The sequence below is a fragment of the Somniosus microcephalus genome, chromosome 10, assembly GCF_052327205.1.
Source record: "Somniosus microcephalus isolate GS21.2 chromosome 10, FLI_Smic_1.0, whole genome shotgun sequence".
NCBI classification, from domain to species: domain Eukaryota; kingdom Metazoa; phylum Chordata; class Chondrichthyes; order Squaliformes; family Somniosidae; genus Somniosus; species Somniosus microcephalus.
This window is the reverse complement of record NC_140996.1, coordinates 180106796-180124892: the sequence shown is the minus strand read 5'-3', so window position 1 is coordinate 180124892 and position 18097 is coordinate 180106796. Positions and strand designations below refer to the sequence as shown.

The following is an 18097-nucleotide window of genomic DNA, read 5'->3' as shown; positions in this document are numbered from 1 at the left end:
AGAATTTACAACAAAGTATCTGAACTCTTGGAGAACCCATCACTCAGGTGGAAGTAAAAGTTTCTCTGGTGATTCCACCAAGTGCTAGGTTCAGTACTCAGACCACTGCTGTTTTTGATCTACATTAATGTCTTGGGCTTGGGGGTGCAGGGCATAATTTCAAAATTTGTAGATGACACGAAACTTGGAAGTGCAGTAACCAGTGAGGAAGATAGTAATAGACTTCAAGAGAGCATAGACAGGCTGGTGGAATGGGCGGACACATGACAGATAAAATTCAGTGCAGAAAGGTGTGAGGTGATACATTTTGGTAGAAAGAATGAGGAGAGACAATACAAGCTGAATGGTACAATTTTAAAGGAGGTGCAAGAACAGAGAGACCTGGGGGTGTTTGTGCACAAATCTTCGAAGGTGACAGGACAGGTTAATAAAGCAGTTAATAAAGCATATGGGATCTCGGGCTTTATAAATGGAGGCACAGAATAAAAAAGTCAGAAAGTTATGCTAAACCTATATAAAATACTAGTTCAGCCCCAGCTGGAGTATTGTGTCTAGTTCTGGGCACCACACGTTAAGAAGGACATGAAGGCTTTGGAGAGGGTACAGAAGAGATTTACTAGAATGGTTCCAGTGATGAGGGATTACAGTTACGTGGATAGCCTAGAGAAGCTGGGGTTGTTCTCCTTAGAGCAGAGAACTAAGAGGAGATTTGATAGAGGTGTTTAAAATCATGAAAGGTTTAGATAGAGTAAATAAAGAGAAACTGTTTCCAATGGCTGAATGGTTGATAATCAGAGGTGATTGGCAAAAGAACTAGAGGCGGCATGAGGAAAAACTTTTTTACGCAACGAGTGGTTAGGATTTGGAATGCACTGCCCGATAGGGTGGTGGAAACAGATTCAATAGTAGCTTTCAAAAGGGAATTGGATAAATACTTGAAAAGAGAAAAAAATTGCAGAGTTATGAGGAAAGAGCTGGGGAGTGGGACTAACTGGATTGCTCTTTGTAAGAGCCGGTGTAGACTCGATGGGCCAAATGGCCTCCTTCTGTGCTGTACTATTCTATGATTCTAAGCTGACTTAAAAAAGACTTGAGAGAATTCCGTGTGGTAACATTCTGGAGAAACAAGGAAGAGGGCTTTGTGTCCATTAGGTTAACTTCAGAGCCAGTCTTCTACAAAATGAATCTAACCAAATACCATAATGTGATGCAATATTCTTGTGTCACTGTGCAATCAGGTGAAACTTTTGGATGGTCTTGAGTAACAGGCCAGTAATGCCTTTCTGCATGCCATGGGTGGATTATATGGCGTGATGAGATACTACTTATCAACAGCCCACATTTCACCACTTCATGCCACCTTGAATTGGTGTTCCAGCAAATTGTGTTGCCAAGGCATTACTCCAGAAAACCTTTTTTAAGAGGTTGTGTAGTATGTCAATCTGCCGATGTAGTTGAGCTTTTCCTCATTATACCAGAGTTGTTGCATCTCTCGTGAATAGTAAACGTTCTCATTCATTCAGCCAGAAAAGAACAGCAAATTCAGGCTAATCAGTAGTATCTTTAAAGCTCTTTAACTACCCATTTGATGTGTTTTTTTTTATCTTGAATATTTTTACATAAACAAATACTTTAGCGAGACCTGTTGAATTAATAGGTCATGGGATGTCCTGCAATGCAGCTAGCCCAAATTTCAAAGATCATGGTAGTGTGCTACATGCTACACAACTTCACCGTGCAAACAGGCATCATCATAGTAGCCTCAGAGAAGAAAGGTATCCAGCCACAGCAAGAGCTCCAGCAAGAAGAGCGGGAGACGTCTGAAGAGGATGCACCTGTAAGCGCTATTTGGCAAACTTTTATGCAGGAGATCTCTTAACTTGAAAATATGGCCACTGTCTACATCTTTCCGTGCTTTCCACGCATGTGCGTTCAGCTACAATGCCTTAAATCTTCCAGGCAACTCCCAAATATCACATTCTTGCCACCTGATGAGACGTGTTTGCAAACCTTTGCAAGAACATTTTGTGCGCGCACACCTTCAGTGCAACCAGATTTTTAATTCCAGACTGTTAAATATGTGAATGCTTCCACAGTCCTTCCCTTTGGTAACATTGTGTGATGCAAACGCTCTAAAACCTAGTCTTTTGGTTTGTCCACAAATGATGGCTGGCTGCAGTGTGTGCATATGCATTTCTTGGGATTGAGATGCCCCTTGCCTCCCAGCAACTAAATCCTGAGGTAGACCTGCTGCAGATGCCGTAACTTCCACTACTGCATGAGCAGCCTGGGCCTGCATGCTTTCTGCCATGTACAGGCATCGAAAAGCATTGACCAAATAATCAAATGTGTTGGCATAATGAGATCGCACCATCATCCATACCGATTTTGGCAATGATCCTATTGCTGGATGCTGCCTCACCATCACCACTGATCAGTGTGACAGATGTCCTATTGGCACCAATAAGATTAGTGAAGCCTTGCTTAATGATTCTGTAACTAATCCCTGAGCCTTTCCAAAGCCGGAAGTGATGGTCCATTCCACTCTGGAATCCCAGGCCTATATGACAGCGGTCTGAGCAAACCTAGGAGAAGCAATGACTGCACTTGAGACTCTGGTATGGGGAGGAGGGGGGCGCCTCCAGTCTTGCAAACGGCTATGCAAGACTGTGCACATGTGTGGCCAGTGAACTCCTCTACCTGAGTCGCCATGTTCAGCACACTGCTTAGTGTAGTCCCAAGTGACTTCACCAATAGTTGATTACTGCATTACTGGAAAGTAATTATCCATTCTTCTAATCTGGCTGACCTAGTAAAGTTAATAAACGTCTTCCTACAATGTCTCCCAGTGCATTGTATGTTGCTCATGACATACTAGAGGACACCTCCTCTCATTCCGACTAAGCTGCTCTTTAAGGACTGGCAAAGAAGGTTCCTTTCTTCTGCATCACTTCCTCCAAGAGAATTTCAATGACCCGCCTCAAGACATGGGGCACTCTAGCCTCCTGTACGTCCTAAAGCTGGTGCTTTTTTGAACTAGCTTCCTGGGTTCCAAATTGACCAAGCCTCCACTTTAAGCTGCTCCAGGTCTTAAAATTCTGCAGCAGCACACAATTTCATGCAAACCAACAAACAAGCTCCTAATCAAATGACACTGATCTAAGAAATACTTGCGGAGTCAACACACTGCAGCTTGGGCAGTTACTGCTCTCATACCACACCACTTTGGGTCGGACATATGCCTAATCATAAAAGCTAGATTATTGTCTTTTAACTTCTTTCCTCAATGACTGGAATGGCCTTCCAGGTAAGTTAATGGAGGTTAAAAGCTCTGGAATTATTTAACAGGTGGTTTGATGCCATGGTGGAGGGACCATAGGTTCCTATGGAAAGGTGAGCAAAATGGGCTAATTAAAAGGGCAATACATACCTGTATGTATTTTAAACTTATAAGAAATGCAAATAACCTATCGATTGCTCTAAGGTTTACTGTTCATGTTTCTCTCTGAAATCGCTGAAATTTTAAGAATTCTGTGGAATGTCAGCATTTCCTATCTTTCCGATCTTTCAAAGCTGGCTAAAATATTTTTGGTTCTGTTTTTATAGGTGCTCTGGAGCTTCAAACCACAGAGCTGCTTTAGAGACACGCGGGTCTTGTGGATTACAAACTGAGACTGGAAGTGACAGCAGGTCCACTGTGGCAGGACAACAGATACATGCACCATCAGATACAGACCAATTACAAATTGAAATAGCAACTGTGGGATGCAGCATTGCTTCAGCAGCATCAACCTGTGCAGATGAACATGGCCTAGACAATCTTGCCTTTGAAGGAAGCACAGAGGAAAACAGTGAGTATTTGAAGTTGCCAAGCAGTTGCAGATTTGAAGTAACAATTATTACAATTCTGATTAACTTAGAACCAAATTTTTACCACTAATCTTAGATTTTTTTTTTACTTTGATAACATCAAAGAGCTGATGGAATTTATTTTGGCATTTTTTTCCAAACTTGGAAACTTCATTCAAAAAATGTATATGTTTTCACATTTCATTATCAGGAATCCCTTTCCAATATTCAGATAAGAAAAGAACAAGAAACTTGACTAATCTTGTAAGAAGGACTGAACTACCATAACATTTATAATAAGAAAATGAATTCCAGTTTCTGGTGATGCAGACATATGTATTTTCAAGTGAATATGATCTAAAATACATTGGCCCTAAATTTGCGGTCGGTATTTCCGCATGCGCTAAATCTCGAACTTGCGATCTGTCAAGTTCCGAATAGACAGATGATCTGGTGCGACTTTCAAGTCCTTATTGAAATGATGTGCTGGGAAAAAGTTGGGCTAATTGCCTACCTACTGCGTTGGAAAATTTTACGGCTGGTGCAAACAGACGCAGGAGCCTGTTTACACAGCATAAGGGGAGGGGGGATGAGAAATTTGTATAATACTTAAAAACAAACACATAAAAGCTGTAAAGGTTCAGTGTGAGGGATGAGATAGTTTTAATTTTTTTTAAATCTTGCAGAGTCTTCCAGTAAATAACTGTACTTACTCCAAAGTATTCCCTGTGCTTTTTAAAGCCAAGTACTGTACTTGTCAAATAAATATACTTAGTATCACACCGTTTAATTTACAAGTTCTTTGATGTCAAGTTGAAATGTTTCCTGATTGGCTAGTAAAAGCACGGTCCCGGGTATGGCTACGCACAACTGTGAGCCCCGGGATCCGTGGGCGACTACGCTGCGCACAACTCCGCAGAGTTTCAAAGTAACCTCACAAAGGGGGGTTCGCATCTGGGAAGTGCAAGTTCCATTCCGAGGTAGGTGGCGTACTCCTCAGCTACGCTGCTGTCCGCAAATTCAGAGTCATATTCTTTGCAAACATTAACAAGCTACCAAAGCAGTTTACTGCTTTTAATACAGCCAAATAAATATTTTACACCATCTATAAACATTTATTGCAAGTTACAAGATGTGACTGGTAGGTCGTCCAAATAAACACACATAGGTATCTGCCCTTGCCACTGCTTTCTCTGCCCCTTTTGTCGTTCTCCCCACTTTCCTGCTAGATAGCCCTCTTGCATCTCAACATTACTGAGGTAGTTTGTGTGTTATGAACAAAGGTTTTGTTAGAGATGAATTAATGATGGAAGTTAGACAAAATGTTTTCCCGCAGAGGTGATTCAGAATGTAGTACTACAAGTGGCTATCACAATAATGCATTACCACAGGAAACTAAATCAATCGCAGTATTTAGAGGGAATTGGATCAAAACGTGAACAACAGAAATACGGGGTAGGGGGAGGGAGGAAAGCGAATGCAATAGAATTAGAGTAGAAAGCTCCAGAAGTACGAAGAGCGAAATGGCCCCCTTTTTTGCTGAAATTTCTGATTATATAAAAATATCTCCATTAGAGTTTTGATCACATTTAAATGGCAATTTGCTGCGCCACCTAAATAACAAAGTACATTTTTTTCTCAAAGTTTTCATTTTACCAATGCATAAATTTTGTGCCCTAGCTTAGCAAAAGCTGAAACTTCACTTAATTGTAGCAAATTACCCAAGTAATGATACCTCTTAATGTTTTTGAGCTGGGCAGCTCTTCAGAATTGCATTGGTCCTTCAGACTGCACTATGAGCTTTTAGCAATACATATGCAGCATATAAAACATTTGATACCAACGCCGGAATTTTCTCAGGAATTCTCAAAATTGGCTGCCGTAACTTCAGCAGATGATTGGTGGAAATCCCATTTATGTGTCTGTCTGGGGTTTCCGCTAAATTTTTTACAGTTGTCAATCTGGAGAACTCCCAAGGAAATTCCTGGCACAAATGTTTAGCAATCGCTGTAACTTTTAAATTAACATAGAAACATAGAAAATAGGAGCAGGAGTAGGCCATTCGGCCCCTCGAGCCTGCTCCGCCATTCAATGCGATCGTGGCTGATCATCCAATTTCAGTACCCGGTCCCTGCTTTCTCCCCATATCCCTTGATCTCTTTAGCCGTAAGAAATATATCCAACTCCTTCTTGAATATATTTAATGAATTGGCCTCTACTGCCTTCTGTGGTAGAGAATTCCACAGGTTCACCATTCTCTGGGTGAAGAAATTCCTCCTCATTTCTGTCCTAAATGGCCTACCCCTTATCCTTAGACTGTGACCCCTGGTTCTGGACTCCCCGACCATCAGGAACATCCTTCCTGCATCTAGTCTGTCCAGTCCTGTCAGAATTTTATAGTTTCAATAAGATCCCCTCTCATTCTTCTAAGCTCCTCATACATCATTCCTGCCATCCCAGGTATCAGCCTGGTGAATCTTCGCTGAACTCCTTCCATGGCAAGAACATCCTTCCTCAGATAAGGCGACCAAAACTGCACACAATACTCAAGGTGTGGTCTCACCAAGGCCCTGTACAACTGCAGCAAGACATCGTTGTTCTTGTACTCGAACCCTCTCGCTACGAAGGCCAACATACCATTTGCCTTCTTAACATTAAAAAATAAACTTGCTCAAAGCTGCTACGATGCAAGTAATAAAGACCTCCATTATTGTTATGTTTAAGGAAAACTAATCTGATATTGGATATCAGGAGGTGCAGAAAAGCTAACATGGTTGAAATCATGAGTTTCAAAGAGAAAACAGCCTCACAGTGAGTTTCAGTTACACAATTAATTAAAAACATTGATGGTTTTTCATTTGTAAAATTGTATAAGTTGGGTTTAAGCATGGAACTTGTTTCCGTATCTGAGCTGTTATTTAATGAGGGATATACTAATACAAGGTCGTGAGTACTCTATTCGGTGTAGTATGGGATGTGACAGACACTGGGATGTAGAACATCAACACCTGGAGTTTCCACAAGGGTTGTTCTGATCTCCCACTGTAGGTTCGGTGGACTATCAGCAGAAACCGCGGAGAAACGACTGCTTACTATGTGGCTGGAATTTTAAGTTTTTGACCTGCCTGGAGCAGGGGGGTGGCCGATAGAAAGGGGGGTTTCCCCGCACATTGTGGAGTTTTTACAGCATGACAGGAGGCCGCCACCACAGTTAGGTGCGAGCCCCGACGCTAGGGGTGGGATGCGGGTGGCAGAGTCCGATCCCCGACCTGGGTGGGGGGGGTTCCGATCCCTGACCCGTGGTGGGGGGGGGTGATTTCTACAGAGGAGGGGGCTGATGGGGGGGGAGCTTGGGGGGCCAGGCAGAAGCACCAAGGCTGTCCTCGCCTCACTGCAGCTGCTGGGAATCCCGACGCCTGGAATCCCCGGCCGGCCACAGTTAAATCTGCACAGGTTAAATCAGAGGCTTCCAGCCTCATTATAATATTTAAAGTGCCTACCCGCCTCCTGGGAGTGGATTGGCTGCCCGTCCCGCCACTGTCAAACCCGGAAGTGGGTGGGTTGACATCAGGATTCACATTTTTAACACTTTAACCTCCCATCGATCCTAGCCCACCCATTTTTGGGGGTTAAAATTTCCCCTGTATTTTTATAACTAAATCATGTATTTTGAATTCTCTTTGCTGTGGCCAGTGTCTATTGATCAAATGCAAATGGAGATTCACAGAAACCCCACAGTGCAGATAGAGGTCATTTCGGCCCATCGAGCCTGCACCGACACATATCCCACCCGATCCCCGTAACCCCTACACCAACACATATCCCACCCTATCCCCGTAACCCCACGTATTTAATCCCCCTAACACTAAGGGTCAATTTATCATAGCCAATCAACCTAACCCGCACATCTTTGGACTGTGGGAGGAAACCGGAGCACCCGGAGGAAACCCACGCAAACATGGGGAGAATGTGCAAACTCCACACAGACAGTCGCCCGAGGCCGGATTCGAACCCGGGTCCCTGGCGCTGTGAGGCAACAGTGCTAACCACTATGCCACCGTGCTGCCCTTGTTCATGAGTTTTTTTTAGGGGCTCTAAGTAGCTGCAATGTTAGGCCAGTGCGACTGCCAAATAAACCTGAGTTGCAATCTGTCTGAACTGACATTTACACTCTGCTTCCCGTGGAGGAGGAGGGGCTGAGTTTACCAGTTTGCACTGATCAGCTGCAGTAGGTAAAATGATGTGGTCAGAGTTTTTCAGCATTCCTCCATTCAGATTGACCAAGGATTTAGCATCAACAGCGTCTGTCGAGATGGCAATCCAGCGGACTGGGAGAGCTATAAAAAGCAACAAAGGGGTACAAAGAAAACAATGAGAGATGCAAAAAGGGAATATGAAAAAAAAAACTTGCATGGAATATCAAACCCAACTGCAAAAGTTTTTATATTTATATAATGGATTAGGAGAAAGAGAGTGGTAAAGGAAAATGAGGGCCAATTAAAGATGAATGCAGGTGAGACTATAATGAAATTACTATGTATACATTTTCACAGTGGAGGAATAGGACAAAATATCAGTGTTTCATGAGAACCTAAAAATAAGTCAAGAGGAGGAACTTGGTGGATTTAATATAAGTAAAAATAAAGTTAATAGAGAAAATAATGGAACTTGAGATAGACAAAGCTCCAGGACCTGCTGGCTTCCACCCCAGGGTATTAAAAGAAATAGATGAAGAAGTTGCAGATGCGATAGTCATAATTTTCCCAATCTCTCTAGGTCAGGTATTGTGCCTTTGGATTGGAAAACTGCAAACATCATTCCATTATTTAAGAAGTGAGGGAGGGAGAAATCACATAACAGACTACAAAATAAGAGCGTATGAATTGGAAGTAACCTTGTGACATGGGTTGATAAATGGTTGGGAGGTAGGAAAACCGAGAGTAAGGATAAAGGGCATTCTCTGATTGATTGGTGAGATGTGACAAGTGATGGTTCCCCAAGCATCTGTACCGGGGCCTCAGATTTTCACCATATATATTAATGATTTGGCTGAAGGAATGGAGAGTTGTATATCCAAGTTTGCAGATGATGCTAAGTTATGAGGCACAGTAAGGTGTATATGGAAGTAGGAAGTTACAAAGAGACATAGACAGACTAAGTGAGTGGGCAAAACTATGGCAGATGGAGTTCAATGTAGGAAAGTTTGATGCCATCCACTTTGGATCGGAGAGACAAATTGGAGCATTTTCTTAATGGTGAGAGACTAGGAGCTGTGGAGGAACAAAGGGGTTTAGGAGTCCACGTACACACTTCACTAAAAGCTAGTGCACAGGTACAAAAAAATAATCATAAAGTCTAATGAGATGTTGGCCTTTATCTCAAGATAGTTGGAATTCATTTGTAGAGCCTTGGTCAGACATCATCTGGAGGACTGTGTTCAGTTCTGGACACCAAACTTCAGGAAAGATATATTTGCCTTGCACAGATTCACCAAAATGATGTTGGGGCTTAAAGGGTTAAATTATAAGGACAGGTTGCATAAACTTGGCTTGTATTCCCTTAAGTTTTGACAGTTGAGGGGTAATCTAATGCACAAGTTTAAAATGATAACGGGATTCGATAGGATAGATAAAGAGAAACTATGTTGTCTGGTGGGGTAAACCAAGAAGGCATAGTCTTAAAATTAGTGTTAGGCCATTTAGAAGTGAAATCATGAAGCTTTTTTTCACACAAAGGCTAGTGCAAATCTGGAACTCTCTCTTCCCCAAAAGACTGGTGCTGAAATTTTTAGCCACAATATAATTGAATGGGAGAACAGAATTGAGGGACTAAATTGCTTACTCCTATTTTGATATGTAACTGGACTGTCCTACCCACAAACATGCAGAAGCTTACCTTTTTTGAGATACAGCAGGGAGGAATTATTTTTGACTGATCAGTCAAAGGATGTATTCAAATTATATTTGCTTATTTCTGGGGCTATAGAATAGTTTTTAAGTGAATTTATTTCTGGATCTGCAGGTATTCGTTCTATGGATATTCAGCCAATCCGTCCTAAAAGGCAGCTGACAAATTCCAGCATTCATCTTCACCGAACAAACAGCACTGCGAGCTGGGATCTCCGAGATGAACCCCAGAGTCCAACTACAGAGGAAGGTGGTCTTCCCCTTTATTCTTGCTTGCAGTTTAAACAGCTACCCTAGAATCACATTCTCACAATGTTGTTCCTCAGCTTTGTGTTTAATAGATTTTGAACCAACTTCTGCACCCCTACTGATGCTCACGGGAGGAAATAGGGAATCCTTGATGGTGTAATACTGAGCCACACAAATCAGGAAGATCCCATGTTCAGTCCCTGCTTGGTCTGTGTCGAGTTAGCTGATCTCAGCCAGAGCAATGATGGGCACCAGAATTGGCCTTCGTGACCTGGGCTAGAAAAGGGGGAAAGTCAGCCTGATAATTATTTGGTGATTCTGCTAGAAAGTTCACGGGTATGGATATCAAGTGAGAACAAGGTGAGGCTTGGCTGTGATGTCCTTCCTCCATCCCTCACACACAGTTGAAGTGCCGGTTAGTACTCATTGACAGAGAGTGGTCATTTATGTGAACAACCGGAAGGCCGTCATGCCAATATTCAGAGTCTCTACCTTTAGGAGAGGGGAACAAGCTAAGAAAATTGGAAATGAGGTGATCCGTTCATCACTTTTCCCTCTCTCTCCCACCCCATAAAACAAAAATCCATCAAAAGAGCAAATAGCGCATACAAGGTAAACAGTGACCTGTCTATCCATTAACTTTTTAAAGGGACAAGTCGCACATAACATAGGCTCAGAAAAAGAAGGCCCACCAGCCTATTTGATCTCTTGCTTCCAGAGTACCACTCCTACCCTCCTTCTGTTGATTACAGCATCTAGTTGTTTCTTAAATGATGAGGTTCTGCTGTGATGCACCCCTGTCCACTGTCCTAATTTCATCCATTCAACCAGGCAACCTATTGGCCACCATCAGTGTAAAGAAATAATCCCTAACATTGGCCCTAAATTTACTTCCACTATCATATTAAGTATCATATATGTTAATGCTTCTGTAGGACACCTTCTAAGACATCTCTTCTTTAAAGGTTAAGAGCCCTCTTAAGTCATTTCTCGTAGCTCTTTCCTCTAAAACCAGTGAACAACTTTATTGCCTCCTCTGCACTATTGTCATGGTAACCAGAACTGTAGGCAGTACTCCAAGTGAGATTAAGGCAAACTCCAGTTTCAGCATAACCTCTGGATTTGAACTCGACTGATTTGGCTACATAACCCGGCATTCTGTTTGCTTTCTTTATTGTCACCTTACATTGTGTACACTTGGTGAACAGCAAGTCAACCAACAGTCAATCCCAAGTCTTTTTCAACTTCACGCATAGTAAGTTATATCACGTCCATGGAGTACATCTGCCTCTTTTTACTTCTAAAATATACAGTAGGTTGCCTTCGTCCATGTTGAATTTCATTTGCCAGCAATCAGCCCAGGTGCAAATCCTGTTGAGCTCTGTTTGTAAGATCTTGGCTGCTTCCTCTGAGTCCGTGGACCCCTCCCACCCCTCCCCCTAGCTTTGTGCCATCTGCAAATTTAACTATTTAACATTGAGTTTGTAATTCATTTATGTATACTTTGAACAGGGTACAATCCACTCATTATGTTCCCCTTTATTGCAAACTAGCTCCTTACGACTACTCTCTGCTTCCTTTCATTTAGCTAGCTATTAATCCACATTATCTCTCACTTTTTTTATTCGTTCCTGGTATGTGGGCGTTGCTGGCAAGACTAGCATTTATTGCCCATCCCTAACTGTCCTTGAGAAGGTGGTGGTGAGCCGCCTTCTTGAACCGCTGTAGTCCTTGTGGTGAAGGTACTCCTACAGTGCTGTTAGGTAGGAAGTTCCAGGATTTTGACCCAGCGACGATCAAGGAACGGCAATATATTTCCAAGTCAGGATGGTGTGCAACTTGGAGGGGAACTTGCAGTTGATGGTGTTCCCATGTGCCTGCTGCCCTTGTCCTTCTAGGTGGTAGATGTCGTGGGTTTGGGAGGTGCTGCCGAAGAAGCCTTGGCGAGTTGCTGTAGTGCATCTTGTAGATGTAATACCCACTGGAAATGTTATGTATGGTTATCAATCTTTAACTTAGACACTGTATTATCATTGTTATAAATCCCTGGGTTAAAGTTGCCCATGTGAAGGTACGGCAAGAACTTTTAAGGACACAATGTGACTAAGAGCAGACTTTCCATAATTCTGCACCAGTATCAACTGTTGTAGACAGTGAGGCTGCGCAGTCTCCAGGCAGAAACCCCAGGAGGAAGGGGTGGAGTCGGGTTTTTCGAGCGGGAAACGGGAGCGACTGGAAGAAAAGAGGGCAGGAGCTCTGAAAAGAGGGCTCAGGAGGCAAATGGCTGCCGCATCCCGTCCCGGGCTTCCAAACTCGGCCGCCGCCCTTCGTATTAGTAGCTCTGCATCCAGAACTCAAAGTGGGATTCAGCGATCGTGAAGAGAATTCAACTAAGGGGTTCGGAGTCGTAAGTCTTGCAGACATTATACATACCATGAGCTCCAACTTAAGCGCGCCAACGAAAGAGTGCACTCGAATTTGGACACAGGGACAGATTCTCCTTTGAATCCATATAAATGGAGAATGTATGTTTATTATGTCTAGATTCATTCTAATGTATGCAAATGTCTAATTTAGGTCATTGACCCGTAATCTTCTTATACTGTCTGACGTTAAAACTATAAAGTAAGATAATTAGAATTAAGCCATTGTAGTAGTGATCTCCTTACTGGACTATAGAATACTGTCTACAACAGAGACCACATCTCACATATATCTAGAGAACCGTGAAGGGGTTACATTTTGGGGGCTCGTCTGGAATTGTGGTCTATTTATGTCAGTAAACTAACAGTATTGAATGCTCATTGCTAAGAGAGTGGTTTGTGGTTTCTACTGGGCTGTTTGAGCATAAAAGATGGATGTTATTGAGGTTGAAGCTTGGTGCAAACGGAAGCAGATAGCTACTACCCATGCCATTGTGCTGAATGGTGTTGCTAACGATGACCCTGATGATGTCTTGCTAAGGGCTCTGAATTGTGTCAAAGCCTTTGGAAAGGTTAGGATAGTTGAGCGCTACTTGGATACAGCTACCAAGAAGCAGTTTGTGTTGATCCAGACATCAGAGAACCTGAGAGGTCATGGTTTACCTGAGGCAGTTGGGCTTTCTGAAGAGGCTGGTCCCTGGCCAGTTCAGTTTGTCCCTATTACTACTAAGGAAGAAGAAGGGTTTCAGACCAAGTTGTTGTCATTCTTGAGACAAGAAGGAAAGACTGTTGCTGATGTCAAAGGTCTGATAGGTCCTTCGGCCCTGGATATGAACACTCAGTTGGTCAGTGCCATTAGTTCTCTGGTGGATAAATGCACCAATCTGCCCTTCGAGGCTCAGGGATACCGTAAGCTCCGCATGTTCTCAGGAGTGAGACCAACTCCCAGTGGGGAAGAGGAGTACGACGCCTGGGCTGAGCAGACCCTGCCTCTGCTAGAGGAATAGCAGTGCAGTGACAATGTGAAGAGGCAGAGAATAGTAGAAAGCCTTAAGGGTCCTGCTGCTGACATTGTAAGATTCTTAAAGGCGCAGAACACCTCTGCTACTTCCTTTGACTACATGCAGGCTCTAGAAACTGCCTTTGGAACTACTGAAACCATTTCAGATTTGATGGTCAGATTCAGAAGCACATTCCAGTGTGAGGGAGAGAAGCTGTCCAGTTATCTGCTGAGAATAGACAAACTGCTCCATTGTATGTTACGGAAAAGAGGGATTGAGTTGCCTGAAATGAATCGGTTCCGCATTGAACAGGTTGTGCGAGGTGCATTGCTCGAAGACGTGACTGCTCTTCGCATACGCATGACCCATAAGTTGCGAGATCCACCTACCTTCACTGAGCTGCTAAGGGAAGTCAGAGAGGAGGAGGATATGCTTCAGGCCCGGAATGTAGCAAAGAGTGCTGTGATGTCCAAGCTTGTGACTCCTGTTACAGTTCCTACTCCTAAGAGTGATGTCAACCCTGAGATGGAACAGCTGAAGAAGGAAATAAATGTCATGAGAGCCGAGATGGCACATTTTCGGTCTAAGCCCAACACAGAAAGGGATGACGCACGGGTGCAAAAGGTTGAACACCCTGCAAAGTCTAACAGCAAAATGAATGATTCCTCTAAAGGATATCCCCATGAAGGAGATAGACCTGGAGTCTTTTGTTATAACTGTGGAAAGGATGGACATTTCAAGCGAGAATGTAGAGGTGAGGAAAATCTAAAAAAAGTAAATGACCGTCTCATAAAACTTACCAAGAAGTCGGGAAACTACAAAGGGGCACAGTAACGGAACGGCCTGCTGTCCCTGTAGTTAAGACACGTTCCGCTAAGTGCAATAATAGACGAGGGGATATGAAAGACATCATACCTGAAGGTTTAGTAGGGCCGAGTTCTGCTGTATCAATACAGATTGAAGGCATTTATACTAAAGCTATCGTCGACACGGGTTCTCAGGTTACCATACTGTACAGATCCTTCTATGACCGATACCTGACGCATTTGCCGTTAACCCCAATCAGTCTTCTGCAGATCTGGGGCCTTAGTCCTGCTGATTACCCATATGATGGCTATTTGTCGCTGAGGTTGGAGTTCTTGGAAGCTGATGTAGGGACCACTGAGACCATTGATGCACTTGTGTTGGTTTGCCCTGACCCCATGGTGAAAGGTGAGGTTTCCATACTGGTTGGCAGTAATACACCCATAGTGAGACAACTCCTGACAAGCTGCAAAGAGCAGGGAGGTGAAAACTTCTTGAGCACCAGACACATTCACCCTGTTTTCAAAAAGGCTTTTGAGAAACTGCCTGAACCTTCTTCCGACGTAGATGATAGCAAAAGAGGAACTGTGTGGTACGTTCGAGCCAAACCTATCACCCTGCGATCTGGAGGAGTGGCTAGAATCCCTGGGATACCAAAATTCCCTGGAACGCCAGGTACTGAAGCCATTCTGATAGAGTCACCTGATGATCCTGCAGAAGAGTCACGGTTTCCAAATGAGCTTCTGGTGAGACCAGAGTTGCAGACCCCGACAGCTGTGATGTCAAGGAGAGTTACAGTGACCGTGAGGAATATGTCAGGCAAAGGAATCACATTGAGGAAAGGAATGCCGATTGCGCATCTGTTTCCTGTAAATGTACTGTCGTCACATGTGAAGGAAGAGTCCAAAGTTAACTCAACCGGAGATCTGACACCCTCCTCCTTCAACTTTGGAGATTCATTCGTTCCTAAAGAATGGAAGGACCGATTAGTCAGGAAGATGATGGAGCGGAGAGGAGTTTTCTCTACTCATGAGTTTGATGTTGGTTGTAGTAAGAGTACTCGCCATTCTATCAGAATTACCGAGGATAAACCCTTTCGGGAGAGGTCTCGATGGCTGGCACCAGCTGACATCGAAGCAGTGAGACAGCACCTGTCGCAGTTAAAAGAAGCTGAGATCATTACTGAGTCCAGGAGTCCTTATGCATCTCCTATAGTGGTGGTGAGTAAAAAGAACGGAAAGATTCGGATGTGTGTGGACTTTAGGACGCTTAACAGACGTACTATTCCCGACCAATACACCGTTCCAAGAATTGAGGATGCACTGGCTTGTCTTAATGGAAGCAAGTGGTTCAGTGTGTTGGATCTCAGAAGTGGATACTACCAAATACCGATGAGTGAATCGGACAAAGAAAAGACAGCCTTTATATGTCCAGTTGGGTTCTACCAATTTGAAAGGATGCCACAGGGAGTTTCAGGCGCTCCAGCAACTTTTCAAAGAATAATGGAACAAACAGTTGGGGACATGAACTTGCTCGAAGTATTGGTGTACTTGGATGATATCATTGTGTTTGGGGCAACCCTTGAAGAACACAAAGCTCGGTTGCTGAAAGTGCTTGGTCGCCTGGAGGATGAAGGTCTCAAGCTATCATTGGACAAGTGTCAGTTTTGCCAAACATCTGTGTCCTATGTGGGGCATATTGTATCACAGGATGGAGTAGCCACAGATCCATCCAAGATCGAAGCTGTTACCACATGGCCCAAACCGAACACAGTGACTGCCTTGCGGTCATTTCTTGGGTTCTGCGAATATTACAGGCGCTTTGTGCAGGATTACTCCAAAGTGGCCCATCCTCTGAATCAGCTGCTGGCTGGTTACCTCCCACCAGCCGAGAGGAAGAAAAAGGCTAAAGCTAAAGAGAACAAGGACTACTTCAAACCCTCTGAGCCTTTTGGTGTTAGATGGGATGGGAAATGCGAAGAGGCCTTCCACACCTTAAAGCAAAGTCTTACTCAAGCCCCCGTGTTGGCTTTTGCAAACCCACAGCTGCCATATGTGCTACACATGGATGCCAGTCAAGAAGGGTTGGGTGGTGTGTTGTATCAGGACCAAGGAGCAGGGCTGAGACCTGTAGCGTTCATCAGTCACAGTCTTACGCCATCAGAGCGTAACTACCCAGCTCATAAGCTAAAATTCTTGGCGTTGAAGTGGGGGGTGGTGGATAAGCTGCAGGATTATCTGTATGGAGCGAAGTTTGAAGTGAGGACAGACAATAATCCATTAACCTATGTGTTGACTTCGGCAAAACTTGATGCCACCGGCCACCGCTGGCTTGCTGCACTATCTGCTTACGACTTTAGTCTCAGGTACAGACCTGGGAACCAGAACATTGACGCAGATGCTCTGTCTCGTCGCCCACACTACCAGAAACCAGAGTGGAAAGATGTTGCTTCAGCAGATGTGAAAGTAATGTGTCAGATGTCCGTGGTATCTGGACCAAAGAATTCATTTCATGCCCGAGAGATTGACCACTTGGGAGCGTCAATGCATGCTGTTCCCCAGGCATTTTGCAACCTTTCCAGTTTGGATGGACAAAACTTACCCATGTTGTGTTCATCTGAAATATCCAAAGCACAACAGGAGGATCCCTGTATTCATGAGGTGTTTTCAGCTCTCTGTCTGGGTGATATTACACAGATCGACAAATCAAAACATCCTGACTGTCGTCTGCTCCTAAGAGAATGGGACCACTTGGAAATTAAAGAGGGAGTGTTGTGTAGAATCACTCACCCATCCACTAAACCATGTCATTCACAGTTGGTCCTGCCTGAAAAGTACAGGGAAATAGTGATGAAGTCTTTGCATGATGACGCAGGTCATCTGGGAGTAGATAAGACCTATGGGTTGGTCAAGGACAGATTCTATTGGCCGCGTATGAAGTCTGCGGTTGAGGAGTTCTGCAAGTCCTGTGCACATTGTGTCCAGAGAAAGACTTTACCTAAAAGAGTTGCTCCTCTGTTTCACATGCAAAGTGATGGACCTCTAGACCTTGTCTGTATGGATTTTCTGTCCATCGAACCCGATTCCAGCAATACCGCAAATGTCTTGGTCATTACAGATCATTATACTCGCTATGCCCAAGCTTTTCCCACAAAGGATCAGAAAGCATCCACCGTTGCCAAAGTGTTGTGGGAGAAATACTTCATCCACTATGGACTGCCAAAGCGAATACACAGTGATCAAGGTAGAGACTTTGAAAGTAGACTTATACATGAGTTGTTGTCCATGCTCGGGATTGAGAAGTCAAGAACAACTCCATACCATCCTCAGGGAGATCCTCAACCTGAGCGGGTTAACCGTACTTTGTTAGACATGCTTGGAACGCTGGATTCAAAGCGAAAGAACAAGTGGAGTCGGCACATTGGACATCTTGTTCATTCTTATAATTGTACCTGAAATGACGCTACTGGTTTTTCACCGTACTACCTCATGTTTGGACGTGAAGCGAGGATGCCGGTGGATTTGTGTTTCGGAGTATCCAGTGATGGCACATCACAGAGAACTTACCTCAAGTATGTATCTGACATGAGAAAGGAATTGCAAGCTGCTTATGAACTTGCTGAGTCTGTTTCTGCCAAACAGAATAAAGGAAATAAGCAGAGGTATGACCAGAAGATCCGTTTTTCCCAACTCATGCCTGGTGACCGAGTTCTCATACGGAACCTAGGACTTCAAGGGAAACATAAGTTAGCAGACCGCTGGGCTTCTACACCTTACATTGTTGAAAGTCAAATGTCACAACTACCTGTGTTTCGGCTAAAACCTGCAGGTGGGAATGGACCCATAAAAATACTGCACCGGAATCA

General features: G+C 43.8%; 1 protein-coding gene across 1 annotated transcript in view; it reads left to right on the top strand.

Annotated features, from left to right (window-relative positions):
- Positions 1-18097, top strand: part of lnx2a (ligand of numb-protein X 2a) — a 262548-nt gene that overhangs the window by 173012 nt on the left and 71439 nt on the right. Inside the window, exons 3-4 of the mRNA XM_085999279.1 lie at positions 3607-3851; positions 9871-10005. Of these exons, the coding sequence (XP_085855405.1) occupies positions 3607-3851; positions 9871-10005 (380 nt within the window). The remainder of the gene's footprint in view (positions 1-3606; positions 3852-9870; positions 10006-18097) is intronic.